This window comes from Monodon monoceros, unplaced genomic scaffold (genome assembly GCF_005190385.1).
Source record: "Monodon monoceros isolate NGI ecotype Baffin Bay Population unplaced genomic scaffold, NGI_Narwhal_1 Super_Scaffold_21, whole genome shotgun sequence".
NCBI classification, from domain to species: Eukaryota; Metazoa; Chordata; class Mammalia; order Artiodactyla; family Monodontidae; genus Monodon; species Monodon monoceros.
Window position 1 is genome coordinate 74,384,929 of NW_021703778.1, and position 23,559 is coordinate 74,408,487.

A 23,559-nucleotide genomic window follows, 5' to 3' on the forward strand; every position below is an offset into this window, starting at 1 on the left:
CTTAGTTGTAGATAGGAGTAAACGCTTGGTCATTGAGGTGGTAAGAGCACATGAAGTTGCTGAGAGGAAAAAAAGCCATGCCTCACCAGGGAGAATCAGATTCCTCCCTATTCAGAGAAAGAGGAATGGCATAAACGGCCATCTCTGGCCCCTGAGCTAAACATGAACTAAGTACAGTGGTGAACAACACTGGAGGGGCAATATCTGGCCAATGCTGGACTATGTTGCATTTTAAAGATCTAAATCTAGATGTATTCCCATGATTGAAAAGCACGTGTATTAAACTGAAGAGCTGATGGCAAACTACTGCTCTTCAGTTACAGATATTGATCATCCAATAGTTATCAAAATGCTGTCCATGAAACTTTGGCAGAGACTAATCCACCATATTTTTGCTCACGTTAGATGTATAGTGAAAATCTGTCACAGAGTTTAAGGTGGTTGTCATTACCTTGCTGAGAAGCAGCAGAGTACAGAAGCAAGCGTAGGTTCCATCATATTTAATTCCAATTCCACTCACGAGCCCTATGACCGTATCCTGTAATTTAATGAGTCCAGTTCCTTAAAAGTAAACTGAAGACAATTCTTGTTCCATAGGGTGGGGTTTGATCAGATGATGTTTGTGAATGAGTATAGCACACGGCCCAATAGGGGTCCTCTTCGAGAACTGACTAGTCCTGGAGGTGTTTCCTTATGACTAGTGCCAGAACATATTTCTCAATTCAAGTAACTCTGTTTGCCCTTCTCTGAGCCATTCTCCTGAATCAAATCTTCATTCCTTTGACCCAGCAACGAGTAACCCCAGGGCTACAGGAAACAGGGGAGGCTGAGGGAGGACACAGACTCCCCTGGAAGCTAGCTTCTCCTCCACGAGCCAGTCCTTCCACTGTGCTCATAGACCTGGCAGGATAGGAGAGGGGGCTGCTAGGTTCACTAGAACGAGATGTGAGTGAGGGTGTAGATTGCTGTGTTACCTGTTTGGATTTTCGACCATGGAATCACAGAATCTGGAGTTTAATGATTTAACTCTTGATGGTCATTTGGAGTCCCTGGAGAGGTGGGTGTGTCAGCAAATACCCCCAACCAAACCCTGCAGCCTAAAGACAAGCCTTGGCCCTGGTGAACAGGGTAAGGTTACAGGTTTTACCATTACGTGACCTCTTGGCCTCTGCCTGAAATAGTACTGTCACTTCTCTCAGGCCAATACGGTTTCCAGGGCAGCCCATTGGCCTGAATGTCAGATTTAGAAGTGTTTATCACTTTGGACTTCATATGCCCTTTCCAGAGCCAGATCAAGTAGACTGTAATTTCTTCTGTGCCTTCCTTCAGATGCCCAAGGTCTCTTCAGGCCCACCAGGGTGGCAGAAAATCTTAATTCCAGAGTATCCCCCAGACAAATCGTGGAAGGAAGAGAAAGTTGGCCTTTTGGAGTTGGGGATAAAGAGAGAACAGGTTGTCTGTGGGGGAAAGGGAAAGATTCATGGAGGGGGAGACTTGGAGGGGTGGTTACCACAGAGGTGGGTATGGGAAGCCCATTCCAGGGTAAAGGAACAGTAAAAAAATGTTTTCTGAATGCAGCTGTGAGGAAATGCCTCATCGGCACTTAGAAGGAGGGAAGATCTTGAGGAGTCCTTGTTCGTTCCAGTGCAGGAAGTACTGCCGCAGCCAACATGGCCTCCAACAATTTTTCTCTAGCCCAGAATTGCTAGACAAATCACAGGACAAAGCCTCCTTAGGGTGGGTTAGTCCTATCCACCAAGCCACTCCTGTGGAGGCCTGTGCTCTCTCCTTTTTCCCTACAAGTGTAGCCAGAGCTCAGGCTCCCTAAGATGCAAGTGGAACTTGTAAGCAGACCCTATTCCCCCAAAGTAATCCAGATTTAGAAGACCAAGAAAGGCATCAGCGGGAATTCCCTGGCGGTCCAGTGGTTAAGACCGCCCTTCCGCTGCAGGGGGCACAGGTTCGATCCCTGGCCAGGGAACTAAAGATCCCGCATGCTGTGGCCAAAAAATAAAATAAAATGAGAAGTTTTACAAAAACAAGAAAGAAAGGCATCAGCAAACAACAGATCAAATGCCCCCTTCCCCAGGAAGTCTTCCTACTGCAGTTCAATCATAATCCACATTTTCCTTGGCACCATACTTCTAGTCTCCACCTCCATGCTCACTGGCTACAAGTTAACCTGACCCACTTATCCTAGGAAGGACAGCTAGGACAAAGGAGACTTTGGTCTCCTAGATAAAATAATTTTTGTAGGCAATACTTTAACTTAAAGGGTGACATCTTTGGGCCCCTTGCAGGGTTCCTCTGAAATATTTGTGGAAAAATCTATACAGTACTCCAGAGAGACCAATGCCCCTTCAAATGAACTACTTTATTCCCCACCGCCTTCTGGGGGAGAAGGACCCTGAAGGAATTATGTGACCCCTGAAGCTTCCTCCCCGCCATTCCCAAATTGATCCCAGAAGCTGAGACATCATCCACCCAAACCTCCATCTCAGAATCCATTCTGTGAGAAGCTGGTAAGTAACCCAGTTATGACTCAGCATCAGACTCTTCCCTTCCTCTCCCCATTGGCCAGAATGAAAGGCCGAATCTAGCAGAAGGCTCCTCCCCTATGGATGGCCACATCCTCACCACAAACTGAGTCATGGCCACACCCTGCCTGGATGGAAAATTACCATGAGAGGTAAGGGGAAGGTTTAACTCCAGGAGTTTTAAGTTCTCAATCCAGAAATCACAGCCATCTACTCTCCACCTGGAACTAATTGAGGAAAACATTTTCCCGGCCCTAGCCCTAACAAAGCATGTCCAGGTCTAAATGAGTAAGGCTGCTTGAGCCCAGGACTATGTGAAAGGTAGGAGGCCACTGTCAACCACTGTGTGAAGTATTTGTTGTCCTGGCTTCCGTGAAGGATGATGTCTTGCTCAGATCTGGCTTTCACAGGCTCCACCTCCCCACATCCAAGGCAGCCAAGCCTGGGTGGGAGAAAGGGGCAATCCTCCTTCAACTCCCACTGCGGGCTGTAGGAGGATTCCCCTCCAGAAACTCAGGGCCCTGTGCAATTTTCCTCGCAATGAAAGCATTCTTGTTATAGGAATGCTGCGGGTTTTAATTAGATTTGTTTTACACCATACATGTTTTGAATTTTTTCAAATATGGTTATGTATGGCTTTTAAACTTCTCAGATTCGAAAAGTTCTGATGCTGTTATGTAGAACACTATAAAATGGTATATTTGATTTCATTACGATTTTATTAGCATTAAAAGACTAGTATGCATATGCTATTAAAAAAGTGAGTCCCATGAGGCAAGCTCAAGTTTTTTGAATTTTTCTGGTAACACACACCATCTGTTCATCACTTCTCATTCCATCATTTGCTAGTACTTGCTATGTCAGATGCCACTGATAAAGAAAAACTGTAAGAAATGGTTAAAAATGAGAAAAGTCTATTACCAATTTCAGAAAATTGAGCAAAAACGTCGTTATAACATCTGAGTAGCCAAGCACCTAGGTTCAATTGCTGGAACACCAGTGGGAGCAGTTTGAGAACCCCCGGGAAAGTAAAAGAGTTAAGAGCTCAGGCCCTGGAGTTGAGCAACTCTGGTTAAAAACCCAGGATGGCCACTAACCAGTTGTGAGAGCTTACCCACATTACTTAAGATCTCTTAAAAAAAAAAAAAACCATCTTTCATCTTTGTTGTCAGGATTAAATGAAAAAATATTTGTAAAGTTTGAAAGGCTATATAGCATAGAACCAGAATGGCAGCTCTGGAGTCGGGTTGCCTGTCAGTCACTAGCTGTGGAATATGGACAAATCACTTATCCTTTGTGCCTGTTTTCTCATCTACAAAATGGGAATAATGGCATCTATTTCATAGGCTTGTTTTGAGAATTATATTAGTCAATACAGGTAGAGAGCTTACAACAATACCAAGCACACAGTAAGTAAGCCAAGGTATTAGCAAATTATTAAGGTGCTTAGCATAATGCCCAGCACCTACCTAATAAGAACTGAAAAATGTTAGCTATCTCTGATACTGTACACGTGAGCTGCAAGGGTCCTCCCACGTGGAAGGAGTTTCAGTTAGGGTGGACTCCCTGATGGGGTCATTTACTTAGAGAAATTCCTCCTAGACCTGAAACCAGAATGGGGGAAGAGACTTGTAGAGTCAGAATGTAGCAGTCTTTATCAAGAAGGGGGGGTAAAGGGGGCTTCCCTGGTGGCGCAGTGGTTAAGAATCCGCCTGCCAGTGCAGGGGACGCGTGTTCAAGCCCTGGTCCAGGAAGATCCCACATGCCGCGGAGCAACTAAGCCCGTGTGCCACAACTACCGAGCCCGCGTGCCTAGAGCCCGTGCTCCGCCACTGCAATGAGAAGCCCACACACCATAATGAAGAGTAGCCCCCGCTCACTGCAATTAGATAAAGCCCACGTGCAGCAATGAAGACCCAACACAGCCAAAAATAAATAAATTAATAAGTTTAAAAATAAAAGGGGTAAAGAAGTTTAAGAATCAGCTCCTAGGGGGATGGACCGTTAAGAATGGTACTTCCATGTCAAGTTCAGGCTTTGTAGTCTTAACTACAAAGCTGGTAAGATACCCAGGCAAAGAAGGTTACCTCCAAGGTAGGATGAAGGTAATGAAAGACAACAGGTAGCCTAGCACAGGCTTTATACATCAAGAAGCTATAACAATTTAAAAAACCCTATACTTGGGCTTCCCTGGTGGCGCAGTGGTTGAGGGTCTGCCTGCCGATGTAGGGGACATGGGTTCGTGCCCTGGTCCGGGAGGATCCCGTGTGCCGCAGAGCGGCTAGGCCCGTGAGCCATGGCCGCTGAGCCTGCGCACCCGGAGCCTGTGCTCCACAACGGGAGAGGCCGCAATAGTGAGAGGCCTGCGTACAACAACAAAAAAAACCCTATACTTAAAAGCCAGGCTTGTTTAATGCTTTTTGTAGTCTCTGTGCTTATATTCCTGTTTTCTTCATTAATAGCTCATAAAGTATTTGGCAATATCCAACCTGTCTCTTAGAACTTACTTAGGGTTTTAGGTACACAGAGCACAGCCTAAAGGCCAGCAGAAGGTTGGCAGTGGGAATTTCAACAGGGAGATGGCTTTCACTGAAACAGGTCTCCTAGAAACAGCTGTCTTCCCTCACACTGCTATCCTTGGAGAATCTGGATTTTGTTTCATTAAGGGAGGCTTTATTTCCTTAGGATCTCTTTACAGATTTCAAGTTAGAGACCAACCTGCTTCCTGCACCTGCCAGCTCTCCCCCCACCTCTCTTATCCCAAAGAAATAGCTGCGAGGAGGAGAGTAGGGCCCAGCCCCCAAGACACAGAGCAAGGGAGAGCGGATAGGTTTTGTGCAGAACGTAGAGGTCCTAAGGATAGGAAATCTGAGCTGCTTTGGCCTCAGTGGTCCTTTTAAACCTTGAAGAAGAGTCACCAGTGGTATTCTATATCCTTCTCAGTTTGTGTCATCTGCATAAGTTTCCTTTATCTAATCCGTTGACTAAAATGTTGACAGATCTGTAGTACACTATACTAGATGGACTTAGCTTTGACTCCATCCAACATAAATAGTCCCAACCCTCATGATATTCCACTCTCCCCACCCCCACCCGCATTTGGGGGCTTGGGGCAGGTGCTGGGCCAAGGTTAGTCAGACCACAGTGATCATATCCAATCCACAGCACCTTCCATTTTATTGTTTTATTTACAAACAGGGTGAAGTCAACTGGGAAAATCGGGTAGGGAGTCAGTCTGGGCCATCCAAATGTGGAGTGGTTCCTGGGTCAGTCTCCACCATGAAGGCCGCCTCTTCTGTCCTTTTCCTGCCCCTTGGTAATGGCCTCTTGATTCCTCAGGGCAGCCTCGGTTGCTGCTCCTGAGCCCTTTTATGAGGGCAGGTGGATCCTGGGGGAACGGGGGTGGTACGAGGGCTGGGGCCCCCTCAGTTTGTGTAAACCTGAGTTCCGATCACACGCATGATTTCCTTCTGTATCTTGGGGTCCTGAGTATTAATGTTGGCATCGCCCACCTGACCATCCTCATATCTGCCAAAGATAGGGCAAGTGTGAGCATAAGAGAGAGAATACCAGAATAATGTCAACCAAAGGAACTGCATTTAGAGGTGTGGCCATCCCATCCAAGAAGTCAAAACCCTTTCTTGATACTCTTTAGGGTGGAAGAGATTCAGCTTATCTGGTTTCCTCTCAACAGACCTTTATCTATACCCATCCCTATCCTCCAAGGGGAAAGTCCCAGTGCCAGCTCCACTCAGGTAGCCAGGGACAAGTCTCCGATAACAGAAACAGACTTTCCCAGTAGTCACATATCATTATGCTCTCACCCTCACTCCTCCAAGTAATTCCCAAGGAACCCTCCTAGACTTACACAAAGAAGAACCGTGTGCAGACATGGTCGGACACAGGGCACACCCAGATGTTCCCATGCTTCTGGAGGTCCTTAGATGTAATCACTGGGAAGAGAAGGGCCAGAAGTTATACATATAATGCTTGGGTCAGAGAGTCCAGGCAGGGAAGGGAAGATACGATGCTTCAACATCAACCTTGGCTGGATCATGTGCCAAAGTTGCACCAGAAATAAAGGTTGGGGACCCAGAAAAACAGGGACTGGGTGAGATACCTACCTTCACAAAGTGCTATACAGTTTAGATTCCGACTCTGCAGGAACCTTGACTGAATGGATCGGGTCTGGAAGAGGAGAGCAGAGCCAGGTAGATGGTTATAGCTTTCCCTAGAGAGGCTAGTTAGCTGGTAATGGTTGGGGATGGGGATTGGGATATCCAGCCACCCCCCTGAAATTTTTGCTTTCCATAATCAATCTGGATGAGTCCAGGCTTCCATCTTTACGTTTTCATGTCACTGGATTTAAACTCAGTCTCTGCTTTCATACTTATGACTGAGGCCACAGATGACTCTAGAAATGTGTTCGTCTTAGAACATATCTGATTCCTTCAAATGATCTTTAAACCACCACCTCCACCACCACCATTGTTTCCCCATCCATCTCCGTAGCCTAAACTTATCCCAGAGGAAGGGTCCTGCCTCAGTGGAGCAACGGCAACTAATAATACCTGGGGGATGGTATTCATTCTGTTATATCTCTGGACCAGCTCGTCCTTGGAGGGCATCCTGTGCTGTCCTTTTCCCATTCCTGTCACAGAAAAACAAACCAGTTCATTCACCCATTCCTTAGTCAAATATTTACCGAGTGCCTACTATGTGCCAGGCACTGAGCTAGAGACACTTGGTGATACAGCAGTGAATAAAGCAAACAGTGTATCTGCCGTCACAGAATTTAGTCTGATGGAGATTACAGGAAAGGAACAAATAATTACAACAGAGCATGGTAAGGGTTATGATGGGGAGAATATAGAGCACTGTGTGAGCCAGAGGAGAACTAACCTAGCCTCGGGGTTTGAAGAAGGCTTCCTGGTGACAGCTATGCTGAGAACTACAGGATTAGGAAGACTTAGCTAAATGAAGAGGGAAGAAGTATTCTAGGCAGAGATAATAGGATATAAAAGGCCTGGAGGAAAGACAAAGCAGTGTGCCTTAGTTTGTACCAGCTTAGTTGATGGCAGAGAAGTGGTGAGAGATGATGTGGAAGAGATAAGGTAGGATAAGATCAAGCAGGCCTAATAGGCCATGTTAAAGCAAATGGAGTTTATCCTGAGAACATCTGGGAATCACTGAAGGGTTCTAAGACAGGGAGTAACACAAGAAATGAGTCAGGAATGAGGGGCCTAGGAGAGTGGTGACATCAACACCTCGGGTCAAATGCCAGGCTGAGTGAAATGAGTGGAGAGGAAGCAAGCAGAGCAAGTCAGATCTGCTCTAGTTCAAAGTTACATAAAAAGCTCTGACCAGGGTCATTCAGAGAAAAGGGAAAAAGCAGGGCAGTTAAGTGATGAATAATTTCCCACAGGTAACCACAACGGCAACTACCTTGAAGAGTCCTGCTTCCTTCAGAAAGTCCTCCCAGACTTGAAGAGGTGCCAATTCACTCATTTTCACCCTATCTAAATTCATAAATCCTCCGCCATCTTTACCCCTCACTGAATAGCCCTGTTTATAACATTTATAGATTCATTCTGGATTCTTCCTACTTAGATGTGCAACAGTGCTTGTGTGCCCCTATTCCCAACTCTTTCTGGCCTATGATTAGGACTTCAGTCTCTGTATTCAGCTTTATCACAGGCCCAGCCTTATCACAGTCAGGAATGAGTCTGTGTATGAGACCATGAGACCCAAGAGGGAGACGGATGAAGATGGGAAATGATGCTATCATTGCAGGCCATAAGCAGGGCACTTATCTCACCAGTCCACCCTGGAACTTTCTATTATTACTAACTCCACACTGCTGCAAGTCTTGGTTTTGTGATAGCCATGGTATAGAAGTAGGGATGATAACCACTGGACTGACATTCTTCACTGCTCAGGCTGTCAACTCACCATGCACTCACACTGAAGCCCCATGACAGATTTACTGCCTGAACAAAATTTAGGGCAATGAGAGCCTCAAGACTTGAATTGCCAATTTCTTTCTCCTACAGGACACCCACCACCCCTCTGTTTACAACTTCTCCATTAGCCTTAACTAGGTTTAGCTCTGCATCCAAACATGATGACTTTCTCAGCCTGGGTATTTCAGTGCACGGTTCTGAGTGAAATTCCCATTTAGGTTCTATCCCAGACGTTAAGAGAGAACAATCTGATTTCTATGGCTGGTCTTAGAGATGGCCCTTATGATATAATCCAAATCTTGTCCCATCCCAATCCTGTTGCACACTGTCCTGACCATAATGACCCAATCATCTTTGTCAGTTTCCCTGAGACCAGACACCCTGAGAACCTGGAGCCCAGAATAATCTGCTTTGTGTCCAGAGTATACACTTGTGAGAAGCTTCTAAACACGACTAAACACATAGATGGAGTTTACCATCTCCTTTCCCACTGTCCCTCATTTTAACCTGCTCACTATGGCCAAGTCATTAGGGGCTCCGCTAGTCAAATGAATGCTCTCTATTTACAATGACCCCCAGAGGGCACCCAATGTCACTAGGCTACAGATACCCTGAGGAAAAATAGAGAAAACCAGAGCAGAAAGGGGTGGAAGGAAACATACAAAGAAGACAGAGTTGGCCAAATGCTGGAGTTAACTAAAATAACTTGGACATTTACACACATCTCACCCAGTATCAGAGACTCTCACATATCTATGGGGCGCTCAGACTCAGTCATTCAAGCAAAGCGTACCCTGTGAATCCAATATAATGATAAGAACACTGGCCTAGAAGTTAGGAAAACTGGATTCCAGTCCTAACTCTGCTACTTAGATCTGTGTGACTGACCCTAAGAAAGTCATTTAACTTTTCTGTGTATCTACTTTCTTACCTGTAAAGTAATAAGAGACTGGACAAGATGACCTATAATTCCAGTAGTAAAAGCATAAGGTATTTTGTATCTATAATCAAATCGACCTTTGGAGGGAGAAGGATGGTGCTATATGATGTTTTTACGTTATCAGTACATGAAGAAGAAAGTTAAGAAGTCAATAGAGATTCCTGGCTCCATCTAATAACTAAAGGTATTCAGGCACTCAGTAATAAACAAAGGCCAATGGGAGAGGAGAGAGGGAGAGAACAGGGAGAAAACAGACAAGAAGAAAGAATTTTGTGGGCAGTAAAAGCCAGGAGGATCTCACTACTTAGAATTAGAGCTTAATTAGAGGGAGGCTCAGGCTGGAACAAAGATAAAAATTGTGGAACCTAGACAAAGCCAAAAGAGTACCCTGGATCCCACCCTGACTGTGGACCCCAGGCACAAAGAATAAGATTCATTCACACATTCAATAAATATATATTCACTGGGCCCTTACCCTTCTTGGATTAATCATAACCTTTGGTTCACAACACACTATCATTTATTTAATAGGACAATGAATACCTACAGACCTAAGAACGAAATCCAAGAACTAAAACATTAACAGTGACTTACAGCTAAGTGCTCCTAACTCTATCCCAACTATCGGCCTCCACTTGGGAGGTATCCACTATCCCAAAATTTGAGTTATTTTTTTCTTTAGTTTTATCATGCACACACACATAGCTAAATAATTTTAATTTTTTAAATTAATTGTCTATTTTTTGCCTGCATTGGGTCTTCATTGTGGTGTGTGGGCTTCTCATTGCGGTGGCTTCCTTGTTGCAGAGCACAAACTCTAAACGCACAGGCTTCAGTAGTTGTGGCTCATGGGCTCAGTAGTTGTGGCTTGTGGGCTCTAGAGTGCAGGCTCAGTAGCTGTAGTGCACAGGCTTAGCTGCTCCGCGGCATGTGGGATCTTCCCGGACCAGAGCTCGAACCCATGTCCCCTGCATTGGCAGGCGGATTCTTAACCACTGCACCACCAGGTAAGTCCTAATTTTAATTTTTGAGCAACATAAAAAAGGCATCATACAGTAGTCCTCTGGGCTTGCCTTTTTTTTTTTTTACTCAACTATTATTTACTCAACATTTTTTCCATGTTGCTGAATGCCACTGTTGGTTCATTTTCATTGATGAATAATAATCCATTGTAAGAATATATTAAAATGTATTTATCCATTCTCCTGATGATGAGCACTTGGGTTGTTTCTAAGATTTGCTGTTGCAAACAATATTACTCTGAACATTCATGTACACACCTTTGGGTGCACATATGCAGAAATGAAAATGCTGGGTCACAAGGATAAAATTTCTCAGCTTTATGAAATTTAACACCAAATGTTTTCCAAAGTGGTCGTACCAATTTATATTCCCGTAAGTGATAAAACAGATCCTGCTTATCTGCAACCTCTGGTACAATCAGAGGTATTATCAGATTTTTAAATTTTTGCCAATCCACGTAGATGCTACATGGTAAGTGATTACGGTCTTGCTTTCACTTCCTTGATTAACAGAGGATGAGCAGCTGCTCATATTTTTTGGTAATTTTTCAGTGAGATGCCTGTTCATGCTGTTTGCCTTTTTTTTTTTATTGGGTTGTCTTTTTCTAATTTGTAAGAATTTTTAAAACTCATCTTTATTACTAATCTTTTATAGTTGTATGTGTTACAAATGTCTTCTGATTTGTAACTTGCGTTTTCACTTTCTTAAGGTGTCTTCTGATGAACAGAAGCTTTTCGTTTTAATAAAGTCAAATTTACCAATCTTTTATGATTTGTAGTTCCATCTTTTTCTATTCTCTGGGTGATTTTGTTTAAGACTGGGATAATTTGTTCTTTGAAAGTGTGACTTAAGACTCACTTGTAAAATTATCTGGGTTTAGCAGAAACTAACACACCATTGTAAAGCAATTATACTCCAATAAAGATGTTTAAAAAAAATTATCTGGGTTTGGTAAGTTTTTTGTTTTGTTGTGGCAAATTTGAAACTACTATTTCAATGTATTTTACAATTTTAGAGCTATTCAGGCTTTCTATTTCTTCTTGAATCAGTTTTGTTAAGTTATATTTTTCTAAGAATTTATCAATTTTGACAAAGTCTTCAAATCACTGGCATAAAGTTGACAGAATTTTATTAGCTTTTAAAATTTTGCTCTATCTGTAGTTATGTTCCCTTTTTCATTCATAATATTATTTAATTGTGCTCTTTTTCTTCTTAATCAATCTAGCCAGGTTTATCTGTTTTGTTAGTTCTTTAAAAGAATCATCTTTTGGCTTTTTTGAGCCTATCTATTGTACCTGTTTTTATTTCACTGATTTTGGTTCTTACCTATATTAACTCCTTTCTTCTACTTTGTTTGGTTTATTCTGTCGTTAGAGACTTTTCTAGTTCTGTTATTCTGGAACTAAGTGTTATCTTTATAACAGTTACAATTAATGGAGAATACTAAATAGTAATTTATAAAAATCTAGCACTGGCCCCTTCATATGATAGACATGCAACTATATGGTGGCTCACTTTTATATAGAGACTATACAGAACAAGAACAAAAGAAGACTGAAAAGGAACTCCGACATAAACTTGAAACAATGAGAGAGCTAAGTCAGATTCGTTTTCTGAGCTGGACGAAGCTGAACTCATCTCCTGACTAGAATCTGGACATTGTTTATGCCTTATCTTTGGAATAAAATGCTTCCTCTTGCATTCAACGTGACTAATATAATAGTGTATAATTATACATAGTTTAAATTTTAAAAGGTGGTTGACAAGGAGGAGAACAATGTCTTCAGAAATGTAAGCCAGTGGAAGGGGCTCAAGCCTTCAAGTGCATTCATATATAAACTCGCATGCACGTGGTGCGCACACACACAATCTATAATGACAGGCTAATGCCAACACCAAAAATGTGTTCTCCGAAGAGATTAGTAATAAAGATGAGTTTCATCTCCCAGTTATTCCTTAACCCACTCCCAGGACCAAGGCCCCACAATGAATAAAACCATCCCCATGGAGAAGAGGATACCTAAGAGAAAGGGAGATAGTTTGCCTCAACTTGCAAAGAATCTAAATTCCTAATGAGAGAAAACAGAGAAAGATTATGTATCCATGATTGGGGAGAGAGCTGACACAGACCAAGTGTCCACGATGGAAGAGGAGACAGCATAGGATTATGTATTCACAAAATGGATGCAATGTAAATAGAGTCAATGTGACCACAGATTATTTCTTACCTGAGTATCCAAAGGAAATACTGGAGATGGGGCTCAGGTAGATGCCTTTGCCATAGGCTGCTCCATGCAGCTTGCAGGGAAACACCAGGATGAGCAATATGAGCCTGGGCCCACCCATGGCTGTGTATTAGGCAGCCACAAGGCTTATCCAGCCCTCTGTACCTCCATTTAATCTTCTCACTCGCTCAGATAACTTTAGGCACCTACTCTTGAAAAGCTGATTGGCTGATAAGTGGATGCAAGTTAACCCCTTTGCCTGTGAAATAGTAGATATTGATGCCTTGGAGAGTGAGGAGTGGCAGAGCCACTGAGTCAGTTCCTCAGAAGACATGCTCCTGTCCCTAGGCCTTGGTATATATGCAGATCCCCACCCTCCAAAAAGGAATGCAGAACAGGCAGTCAGGAGGAGGAACAATAACTATTCCTTGGAGTCTTGCAGGGCAAAGAAATGTCTCCTATATCAACTATCTGAATGAATAGTCACATATATTGAAAAGCTCTAACAAGTTAATTTATCACAGTGGCTGCAATCAGCAATTTATTATTTCTACCTACAGCTATATGCCCATTCCTAAAAACACCAAAAAACACAGGCTAGGGTCAAAATACAACAGCCACGTTCATTCTATACATATAGTTTCAACTTCCTCCCTAGCGAAGCCTCACGGGAGGCTAGGTTTGAGGACACCGAGGCAAAAACAGCTGAGTACTCTAGAGTAGACTTCAAAACTGAGTGGGGCAGGGAGGGGGGTGGAGAGAAAGGGAAAAGGGGCACAGCCTCACCTGCAGTTTGGTGTAGGATGCATTGACCAGCCCATTGCGCAGGATCGAATGCCAGTTCTCAATGTGGGACCCACTGTAAGGCAGGGTAGAATATATGTCTCCTCATGGAATGAGGTTCCCAGGAGCACTTCCAAGACTGCCACTCCCACCCATTCTCACACTCACAGGACATGAAGATGGACACAAATAAACCTAGCAATGGATATGCACATGGATATAGTCACAGGCATGCAAGATGTGTGTGTGTGTGGCTAACCCTTACATTTTAATATACAGTCTCCTCTTCTCTTCCACGCTTCAAACAGTCCCATCCTAAATCCTCAACTGCTGGTTCAATATTTTCATTTGCCTATTATCCTGATATCTCAAATTAAACAAATTCATCTCAAACTCAACACGATTATCACTGATTCCAAATATGGCTTCCAGTAATGAGTTCACATCTCTTTTAAGGACAGGGTACCACCAACTCCCTTTAAGTTACCTTTAATCTCTCTTTTTCTCTCTCTCCTCTCACAACTGGGCATAAATTGCTGATTTCCTTCAAAGTAGCTTTCAAATCTATCCCTGCTATAATCTGTTCCTTCAACCACATATTTTTATATGTAAAAGTCATTTCTCCTCAACTACATCACAAGTAGCTTGAGAGTAAAGACCATACCTTACGTATCTTTATCCTCTACAGCACCTACCACAATAGCATGTAGTATCTGTTGACTGATTGGTTGATGGACATAGATAACACAAACTCATATGCCTCAAGTGAACTTGCCTTCCCATCCCTCTACATTATTTCTGCCTTATCCAGCACCCATCCCCAGCCCCGCCCCACTCCTCACTGGAAGGCAAAGGTGCTGCCATAGAGCTTCTTGGCGGTCCGGAACCGAGCCTCCTTGGCGGGAGGGCTGCTCAGCAGGAGGAACTGGTGTGAGGTGTGCATGAACTTCAGCTGCTGCCCAGGGTGGGGGTGGGGTCAGGAAAACAGAGCAGAAATGGAGATCAGGGAGGGAAGGGAGCAAACTAGGCTTGCACTGACCCCAAAGAAAGGAAATATGTGTAGGCCCAAAGACTACTGAGACAAGCCCAACCAGGCAGGTCTAGGACCAATTCAGCTAGCTGGTTTGAAGCCCCTCCCTGCCCCTCACCAGAAATTTAGTGTTTAGAGGGAGAATGGTCACTTACCCTGCTGAGAGGTAGTTTGACAATGTGTGACCTGTTACTAGAGATGATCCTAGGACAAAACAGAGAAAAAACAAAAAGGTAGAATAAGTGTGTGGTTAGGCCATCCTGAACAAAGTAGCAGCCTTGCTCTACCCCTGGGAGAACAAGCAAGGATTCCAGGGCTGTTTGAGTCCAGGACACTATCTGGATATTCCTGTGGGTGGTAATGTTTGTGTATAAAAATGTAAAAGGAAGTTACTGACCAGGGACCAGCAAGTTACTGGGTAAACAAAATGGATGAAAGAAAGAGAGAAGTGGGAGGTGGGCTGCTACATCTAGGGAGAGAAAAGGATAGAACAAAAGGTCAGCACAAGAGGTCAGCTACCAAAAAAAGTTAGAAAGGTAAGGTCTGTATTAGAATGGTGACAACTTACACTTGGGATTTAGAAACTTACAACTGGGGCTCAGGAGCCATCCTGCCTGAGCTCAAAGGAAGGCTGAAGGCTCTCAGAGATGAGGGGAATGGAAAGCTATTGTTTGAGCTGCAGAAAAAGAACAGAAGAAACTAGAACAAACTTCCTGAGGATTTGGGGACAGACTGGGCCATATGTAGGCTGAACTTAGAGGATAGGAGAGAACAAAGGCATAAACTGTTGAGGGCTCAGCAAAGGAGTATTATCTCTTATAGTGGACATGGTGTTTTTCTTTTGTGCTTCACTCATGTACCTGTGATGCCATCCTGGATGGTCTATGCCTGGTCATTCCTCATACTAAGAGGGAGCATGTTGCATTGAGAAAGTACTAATGTCAAAGGCTGACTAGACAGAAGGAAGTAAGCTAGAAGGGGAAAGCTATGTCAGGAAAAGAGAAGAGAAATCAAGAGAACAGAAATCAAGATCAGGGAGGGAGGGCAAGGGGTGGAGGGAAGTAGAGAAAGGTCAGAACCTTTGCTAGGAGAAGGGAGTAATAATAGTGCTTCAAGGCTCTGGACAGTCCACATCAACAAGGAAGGGCTTGAGATATGGAAAGGGCACAGAAGAGGGAGACAGACTTCTCTGCATGCATAGAAACCCTAACTGAAATGAAGTGTTAATTCCGACATGCAAGCAGCACTCAAAAACCTATTGGGAAACAAGAAACACCTGAAGAGAACTTGAGACATCACATTAGCATTTGTGGGCTCTTTGTAGGATCTGAGTTCCTGTCAAGGGCAGGTGTATCAGTAAAACCCAAGAAAGAGCAGCCATAATATCTATAACCTTGGGAAGGATGCTGAAACCACCTCTAAGAGAAGGTGTAGGCTCCGTGTCTGATACTATGCCCCACTCCCCCACCCGCCAAAGGATGAACCATTCTACTCATACCACTGCAGAAGAGGATGGGCCAGGGGATCCAGCTTGTCCATCTGCTTCTTGATTTCCAGATATGAGCCCTGTAAGACAATGGCCGTAAGGTTATCTCCCAGGAGAGATGGGAACCCTCCCACTTTCCACAGACTATCAGGGGCCCAGGGCAAGGTAGGCACTGAAGACCATACCAAACCAAGAGGAGATGGGGTTCCCACCCTCAAGGACCCCAGTCAGGTTGGGAAGACTCATAAATAAATATGAAAATGACCGAAAATGCTTACAAAACAACATGCAGGTGGGTCTCCCTCATTTTATGCAATTCCTACAGCCCTAAAAAGTTGATTATAAATCAAAATAAATAAATAAATAAAATCAATGTCCCAGAAAGATTAGGCTAAGGAATCCTGTGGTAAAACTTTACATAAAACATAACAGTCCTTCTGACAAGTAAATCATCCCTCCTGGGTGTATGTTATGTGTTAATCTGAACTGTGATATATAGGATTTGCTGAGAAGAGGCCCACCTGTAAATGTGAGTACAAATGAATGTCTATTCATGCAGAGATTGCAGACGAGGGGTGGGGAAGTCTGGTGAGAGACAGCCTTGATTCAAAGGATGGTCACTGCTCCATGTGGCTGCCCCACCCCTAGAAGGATAGAAGATGTAGGCCCCTGGGTCTAGTTCCTTACCTCCAAGCCCCCCTCCTCACCCTCCCAACCCTAGACAGAGGTCTTTCCCTCACTTCTCTAATGCCCTAAGAATTATGGAAAAAACATTAAATAGGAACAACTTGTGAAGGAATTAGCAGCAAAGGTAAAGGCTGAGAGAGACATAAGGAGTGAGAAATAGGAGTAACAGAGCTAACAAAACAGAGAACAAAGACTGGGAAGGCTAAAGAGGGAAAACTAAAGAGAATACAGTGAGGGATTTGAGTAGCATCTCTACATCTTCACTCCACTTGCATGAATTTCAAACAGAACAGGGCACTTGAGTGGGCAGGCAGGGGACAGGCAGAGGGTAGAATACCTGGGTCATCTCCCGGATGGACATCACACTATCCAGAGCTTTCTGAAGTCGTTCATAATTCTTCTTCTGTGGGGAATCAATGGGAAGAGAAGAACCAGATGAACAAAAGTGGAGGAGAGTAAGATATGATGAAAAGGAGGGGCCAGATGTACAAAAGAATTCTAGGCCCCAGGGAAACAGCATAGTATGTCATGGAAAGAACACAGATTTAATGTCAAAAAGTTCTAGAATCACATGCTAGTTCTTTTTTTACTAGCTGAGAGTAATAGGGTAAGTTACTTAACCTCTTAGAACCTCAGTATCCCTGTATGTAAGTGATGATAAAAATTCCCACTACCCTCAGAGAGATGACCTGAAGATTAAATAACGTATGTAAAGAACCTGGTATAGTGCCTGATACATAGCAATGAGAGTAATAGTGAAGCACTGTGCTGGGTACTTGTGATGGTTAATTTTGTCAATCATCAATTGTGTCAATTTGGGCCATGGGTGTGTCTGGGTGTGGCTGTGAATGGGTTTCTAGGGGAGATTAACCTTTGAATAGCAGATTGAGTAAAGGAGACTGCCATCCCTATTCAGGTGGGACTCATCTAATCAGCTGAAGGCCTGAATAGAACAAAACAGCTGAGTAAGAGGGAACTTCTCCAGCCTGCCTGCCTGGAGCTGGGACATTGGTCTTTTCCTACTTTCAGACTGGAACTGAAAAATCAGCTCTTTTTGGATCTCGAGCCTGCTGGATTTTGGATTGGAACTTACACCATCAGCTCTTCTGAATCTCCAGCTTGCCCACTACAGATCCTGGTACTTCTCAGCCTTCATAATCACATGAGCCAATTCCTTACAATAAATTTCTTTCTCTAAACATCTCCAATTGGTTCTGTTTCTCTAGAGAACCCTAACTTATACAATATTTTATATATATTATCTCCCATTTTTATAACAGTAGATATTATCTCCTTTTTACAGATAAGGAAATTGAGGTTCAGAAAGGTTAAGTGATTTGCCTAACACCATTCAGCTAGGGAGTAGCAGAACCTCAAATGGAATCAAGGTCTGTCTGGCTCCAAAGTCTGTATTATTCCCTATCATAACATAACTAATATTAATCGTTCTCCCCTTCTTCTAAGAAACTCAGAAGTTATTATTTATCTTATATTATTAGTTATGTTTAGTTATTTATTCACTAAAACGGCTAAAGCAAGAGTTCCCAAGAAACAAGTGCTCCATTTCTTCTGTCCCCTTATTCCAAGCTGTTGGAATGACAGCCCAAAGTCTTCCACTGTCTTTTAACACCTTTGTTCCTGAGTCCTGATTTTCTTCCCAAGCAACTATACCTTAGGATTAAAGGCCAGAGTCTTGGGATCAGTGGGGTCCACCACAGAGGGATAAGGCTCAAAGATGATGCTCTTTCTAGGGGACTCCAAAGCTGCCCTACACATGGCCACCAGCAGATCCACCACCTTAAGAGAAAGGAGAGAAAGGGGGCAAAAGCTAAATGATTTCCCAGTGCTGGGAGTCACACAGTACCCAGCATAGGCCTACCTTCTGGAGGTTCTCAGCATTATCTCTTTTTTTTTTGCGGTGCGCGGGCCTCTCCGGTTGTGGAGCACAGGCTCCGGACGCGCAGGCCCAGCAGCCATGGCTCACGGGCCTAGGAGCTCCGCGGCACGTGGGATCTTCCCAGACCGGGGCACGAACCCATGTCCCCTGCATCGGCAGGCGGACTCTCAACCACTGCGCCACCAAGGAAGCCCAGCATTTCTCTTTTTAAAAGCAAATATGAGGGGTGGAAGAGGGATGGATTTGGAGTTTGGGATTAGCAGATGCGAACTATTATATATGGAATGAATAAACAACAAGGTCCTACTGTATAGCACAGGGAACTATATTCAATATCCTCTGATAAACCATAATGGAAAAGAATTATGAAAATGGATGTATATATATGTATAACTGAATCACTTTGCTCTAAAGCAGAAATTAACACATTATAAATCAACTACATTTTAATAAAATTAAAAAGACAAATGTTTGACTTTTTCATTAGAAAATATAACCTCATTATAAAAATTCAAGAACAACGTTTAAAACAGTGATTAAAAAAAGAGAAAAATCATCCCCTTGCCCCCAAATCTCACTCCTCACAGGTAACTGCTGCTAAGTTTGATGTATATTCTTCCAGATATTTTCCCTACAGAAACTGTTATTTTATTATATAGGCAATAAAAAAAAAGAATTGTATTATACATACTGTTGTGTTTTCTTTTTTATATATGCTATAATTTTCTATCCAAAAATTTCTACTGCAAAGGACATACCATCATTCTTTAACTGGACTCTGTACAGAGGGGCTTGTATCCATTTTTTTTTTTTTAAACCTATTATGAACAATACTAGGGAATTCCCTGGAGGTCTAGTGGTTAGGACTCTGCGCTTTCACTGCCCAGGGCACAGGTTCAAATCCTGGTCGGGGAACTAAGATCCTGTAAGCCACGTGGTGCAGCCAAAAAATAAATAAGTAAAATATTTTAAAAAACCCACTATGGTGGGGTTTTTTTATACTATAGTGAACATCCTTACATAGAAAAGCATTTCTGGAGATTAAATTCCAAGCAGTGAAACTGCTGTGTTCCCCAGCCTTTCTTGATCCCAATTCCCCAGCAGCTTTTCCCTCCCCCATACCTCTGCTCCAGTGGCCACCTCCTCTGCAGCTCCGGACATGACTCCCAAGGTGTAGAAGGAGAAAACGCACAGTTCACGAGTACAGACGGCTGGCTGAATGGACATATTAAAGAGATGGTGGTGGCAGGAGGTGTCCAATAAGAAGGTATCATAGTGCAAGAGGGGTGCCTGACCTCAGACAACTCTAGATTGATATTCACATATCCTCATCTTTCCAAATAGGACTGCTGAGATTTGCTTTCTGAGAAAAACAATTATTTCTAGAGTCTCAAGGAGTGTGGACAGAATTCTACCTTTACCATAGATCCAGGAAGAAAGGAAAAATGGAGAGATGAGGAATTAAGGGGCCTCAGCTAAGGGTGCAAGAAAGAGGGTCACGAAATAGAGGCATATACCTTGAGCATGGACCCATTCTGGAAGACATGCTGCTCATCACACACCACGCAGTACTCGTTCAATGTTGGAATCCTCTGCTCTGCATATTTCATGATCTGAGGAGAGAAGAGATTCTACTTATCTTTTGGAAGCCCAGACCCAGATGTAGGAAATAATCTGAACTTCTTTTCCAGTTACTCTCCTACCTCCCAGCCCTGTGCCTAAGGTAGAATCTGTTCTTGGATCCTGCACTTAGTTAAACTGATAGCCTAACTCTAGAGCTAAGACTATATAGTATAATAAAAATAAGATCAGCCATGGTAGAAGACCTGGGTTAAGATTCCCCCCCTACTACTTAGTACCATATATAACTTTCAGCAAGTCAATTAACCTGAGCCTTGGTTTCTTCATTTACAAAGTGGATATTATTCACCTCACAAAGGTACTGAGAGTAAAAAGATGATTTCTGTGAAAGTATTTTATAAACAAGTACTAATCAAACTATTAACATTAGTTGTAGTAATTACAGATTGCCCCCATGTGACAAGTGAGTATTCAGTCCATGATCAGATGCCTGAGAAGCCATTTTAACTACCTAGAACAATCAGCCTGTAAACTGATCAAGACCATAGATAAAACTCTGTGCTGGGAAGACAGCACAAACCCAGAGCTCATGCAGCAATATCCTAAAGTTTTCTTTTTGTTTCTTTTTGTTTTTTTTGCGGTACGTGGGCCTCTCACTGTTGTGGCCTCTCCCGTTGCAAAGCACAGGCTCCGGACGCGCAGGCTCAGTGGCCATGGCTCACGGGCCTAGCCGCTCCTCGGCATGTGGGATTTTCCCGGACTGGGGCACGAAACCGTGTCCCCTGCATCGGCAGGCGGACTCTCAACCACTGCGCCACCAGGGAAGCCCCTAAAGTTTTTTTTTTTTCCTAAAGTATTTTTTATACACTCTGTCTTAACATGGCTTTTGCAACCATGTATACTTTGTGTATAAATTGCTCCCATTTCACAAACTTTTGGGATGGTAAATGGACATGCAAGGCCTTTTATTCATTCATTTAATGCAGATTTATTGAATGCCTACTATGCACCTAGCTCAGTGAAAGGTCTCCTTGATTATTCAATAACATAAAAGACTGTCTTCTCAGACCCCATACTCCAACAGAGAAGATGTGGTATGTACACAAATTAATTACAATTCAAGGCAGCATATGGTACCTGACACATCAGTGTTATATAAAACAAAAAGCATCAACAGAGTTCAATGAGAGGAGACACACTTCCAGCTAATACACTTCAAGTAACAGAGAAGATTTTATGGAAAAGCTGGCATCTGAGACTTGACTCCAATAGGCAGATATAGTGAGAAAGGTCAGTGGAGGGAATGACATGAACAAAGATAATGGAGACGCAAAAGTGAAACCATGGGGCATCCCTGGTAGCACAGTGGTTAAGAATCCACCTGCCAATGCAAGGGACACGGATTTGAGTCCTGCTCCAGGAAGACCCCACATGCCACGAGGCAACTAAGCCCGTGCGCCACAACTACTGAGCCTGTGCTCTAGAGCCCACGAGCCATAACTACTGAGCCCGAGTGCCACAACTACTGAAGCTGGCACACCGCAACGAAGAGTAGCCCCTGCTTGCTGCAACTAGAGAAAAGCCTGTGCACAGCAACAAAGACCCAAGGCAGCCAAAAATAAAAATAAATAAATTAAAAAAAAAAAAAGTGAAACCATGTCTGGAAAATAAAGAGGGTTTAAAAAGAAGCAAATGACCAGAAGCGGCTAAGCAGTGAAAGTTTGTGAGGAAAAGTGAAGCCCACTTGAGCAAGGATGTGCGGGATCATAAGAAAATCAGTGTCAATCCTTCTCTCATCTTGGCACCAGCGCACTTAACATTTGCAATGTCTCATTTGGCACTTGATCGTAAGTGGTCTATAAGCGTTGTCTTCCCAATAATGCTATAAGCTTCTTGACGGTGGAAGCTATGCCTTCTTTTCTCCTATCCACACAACACTCAGTATAGTTCTGGAAGCAGAACAGTTCAGGAAATGTTTGCTAACTGACTGAAGAGCTGGGAGATGTTAGGGGATCAGATGGGTCAGAAAACAGGGGAAAAGGCTTTGGAATGAACCTTTGGACTTGATTACCTGGACAAGGAATCCATATTCCAGAGTGGGGATGTTTTTGCAGTGACCACTGACCTGATGAGAGGAAAAAGACAGACTCCGTGAACCTCCTATGAAGCTGGTGACTAGAAAGACCTCACTCACGCCCACTACCTAAAATTCTCTTAAAGTAGCTAAGCCCTAACGCTGATCAGTCTAAGTAATCCCCAAGCTGCAGAGAAGACCTTCAGACATTTTTGCCAAGGTTCTTAAAAAAGACTCACCTCAAAAAACACAAAACAAAACAAAAAAGACTCACCTGTCCTTAAACCCCTTCAAGGTAGGTGGAATAGGTCTGTAAAGTAGCTGACTACCAAGTCCTAACCACAACCTAACAAAATCATACATGACATCTCCGTGGGATGCCCAACCCCAGACTCTCTGCTTCATGACGTACTATCAGAGAAGCCTGCCAGACTGTTCAGATATAAGTTCACAACTATTAAAAAATGTGTTCCATTCTACTCACTCATGATTCATGCCCAGGTTTGGTTTATGATGCCTGGACAACCAGACCCCCACCCCATTTTGAGAAGCTGTATTCCCACATTTCCCCTCCCACCCTCTGACACCCAAGTCAAACCCTCCTCAGCCATGTACCAAAGGAGAGGTCCATGCTGGGGGAGGGAGGCCCACGTGCTGGGGGCACTGGAGACCTGCCTGGGGGCTGGGAGGGTAGCCAAACACCTCTACTTTGGGGTTCTTCATGGTGCAGGAGATGGAACGGTTCATGAGGCGTCCAACTCGAAGCTCTGGTACACCCAGTTTGCCTTTCAGCATGGAGTCCTGTATGATAGGGAAACTCGGAGACCTGAACACAGAGCAAAGAGAAGTGATGAGCCTGAGGATTCAGTATGAGCACTAGAAGAGGCCTGGAGGGACTTCCCTGGGGGTCCAGTGGTTAAGACCCCGCACTTCCAATGCAGGGGGTGCAGGTTTGATCCCTGGTCAGGGAACTAAGATCTCTCATGTCATGTGGCATGACCGGAAAGAAAAAGAAAAAAAAAAGAAAAAAAAGAAGAGGTCTGGAGATAAGAATAGATGAAATGACCTAAGCCAAAGAGCAACTCATATCTGAGGAAAGTTCCATTGGATCAAACTGTCAAAGCAAGTAGATCACTACACAACTGGTTTGATTTTTATGTCATTATCTATGTGTTCTTCAGATTGGAACATGAAGGGCAGGCAAAGGCAAAGCCTAGGTCATTCTCTGCAGCATCTAGGCCAGGTAAGGAATGACACCCTGGAGAGGATGCCTGTTTCACGTAGACAGAGAGAGAGAGAGAGAGAGAGAGAGAGAGAGAGAGAGAGAGAGAGA

General features: G+C 43.6%; 1 protein-coding gene across 7 annotated transcripts in view; it reads right to left on the reverse strand.

Moving 5' to 3' along the window:
* Window positions 1-5,695: 5,695 nt before the first annotated feature.
* The window catches only part of PARP6 (poly(ADP-ribose) polymerase family member 6), a 28,266-nt gene continuing 10,402 nt past the window's right edge, over window positions 5,696-23,559 (reverse strand). For 2 of the 7 annotated variants that reach the window (XR_003795943.1, XR_003795944.1), the window contains exons 10-23: window positions 22,842-23,052; window positions 22,224-22,277; window positions 20,089-20,184; window positions 19,694-19,786; window positions 18,346-18,471; window positions 17,012-17,077; window positions 16,000-16,067; window positions 14,657-14,705; window positions 14,314-14,426; window positions 13,475-13,547; window positions 7,109-7,188; window positions 6,662-6,725; window positions 6,406-6,490; window positions 5,696-6,065 (exon numbers count right to left, since the gene is read on the reverse strand). Coding sequence is in view for 1 of the 7 variants with exons in the window: in XM_029238265.1 (XP_029094098.1) it covers window positions 5,963-6,065; window positions 6,406-6,490; window positions 6,662-6,725; window positions 7,109-7,188; window positions 12,692-12,761; window positions 13,475-13,547; window positions 14,314-14,426; window positions 14,657-14,705; window positions 16,000-16,067; window positions 17,012-17,077; window positions 18,346-18,471; window positions 19,694-19,786; window positions 20,089-20,184; window positions 22,224-22,277; window positions 22,902-23,052 (1,291 nt within the window). In the remaining 6 variants the exon portion in view is untranslated. Of the gene's footprint in view, window positions 6,066-6,405; window positions 6,491-6,661; window positions 6,726-7,108; window positions 7,189-12,691; window positions 12,762-13,474; window positions 13,548-14,313; window positions 14,427-14,656; window positions 14,706-15,999; window positions 16,068-17,011; window positions 17,078-18,345; window positions 18,472-19,693; window positions 19,787-20,088; window positions 20,185-22,223; window positions 22,278-22,841; window positions 23,053-23,559 lie in introns of all 7 variants that reach the window. The other 5 variants (XR_003795947.1, XR_003795948.1, XM_029238265.1 and 2 more) reach the window with 4 other exon arrangements.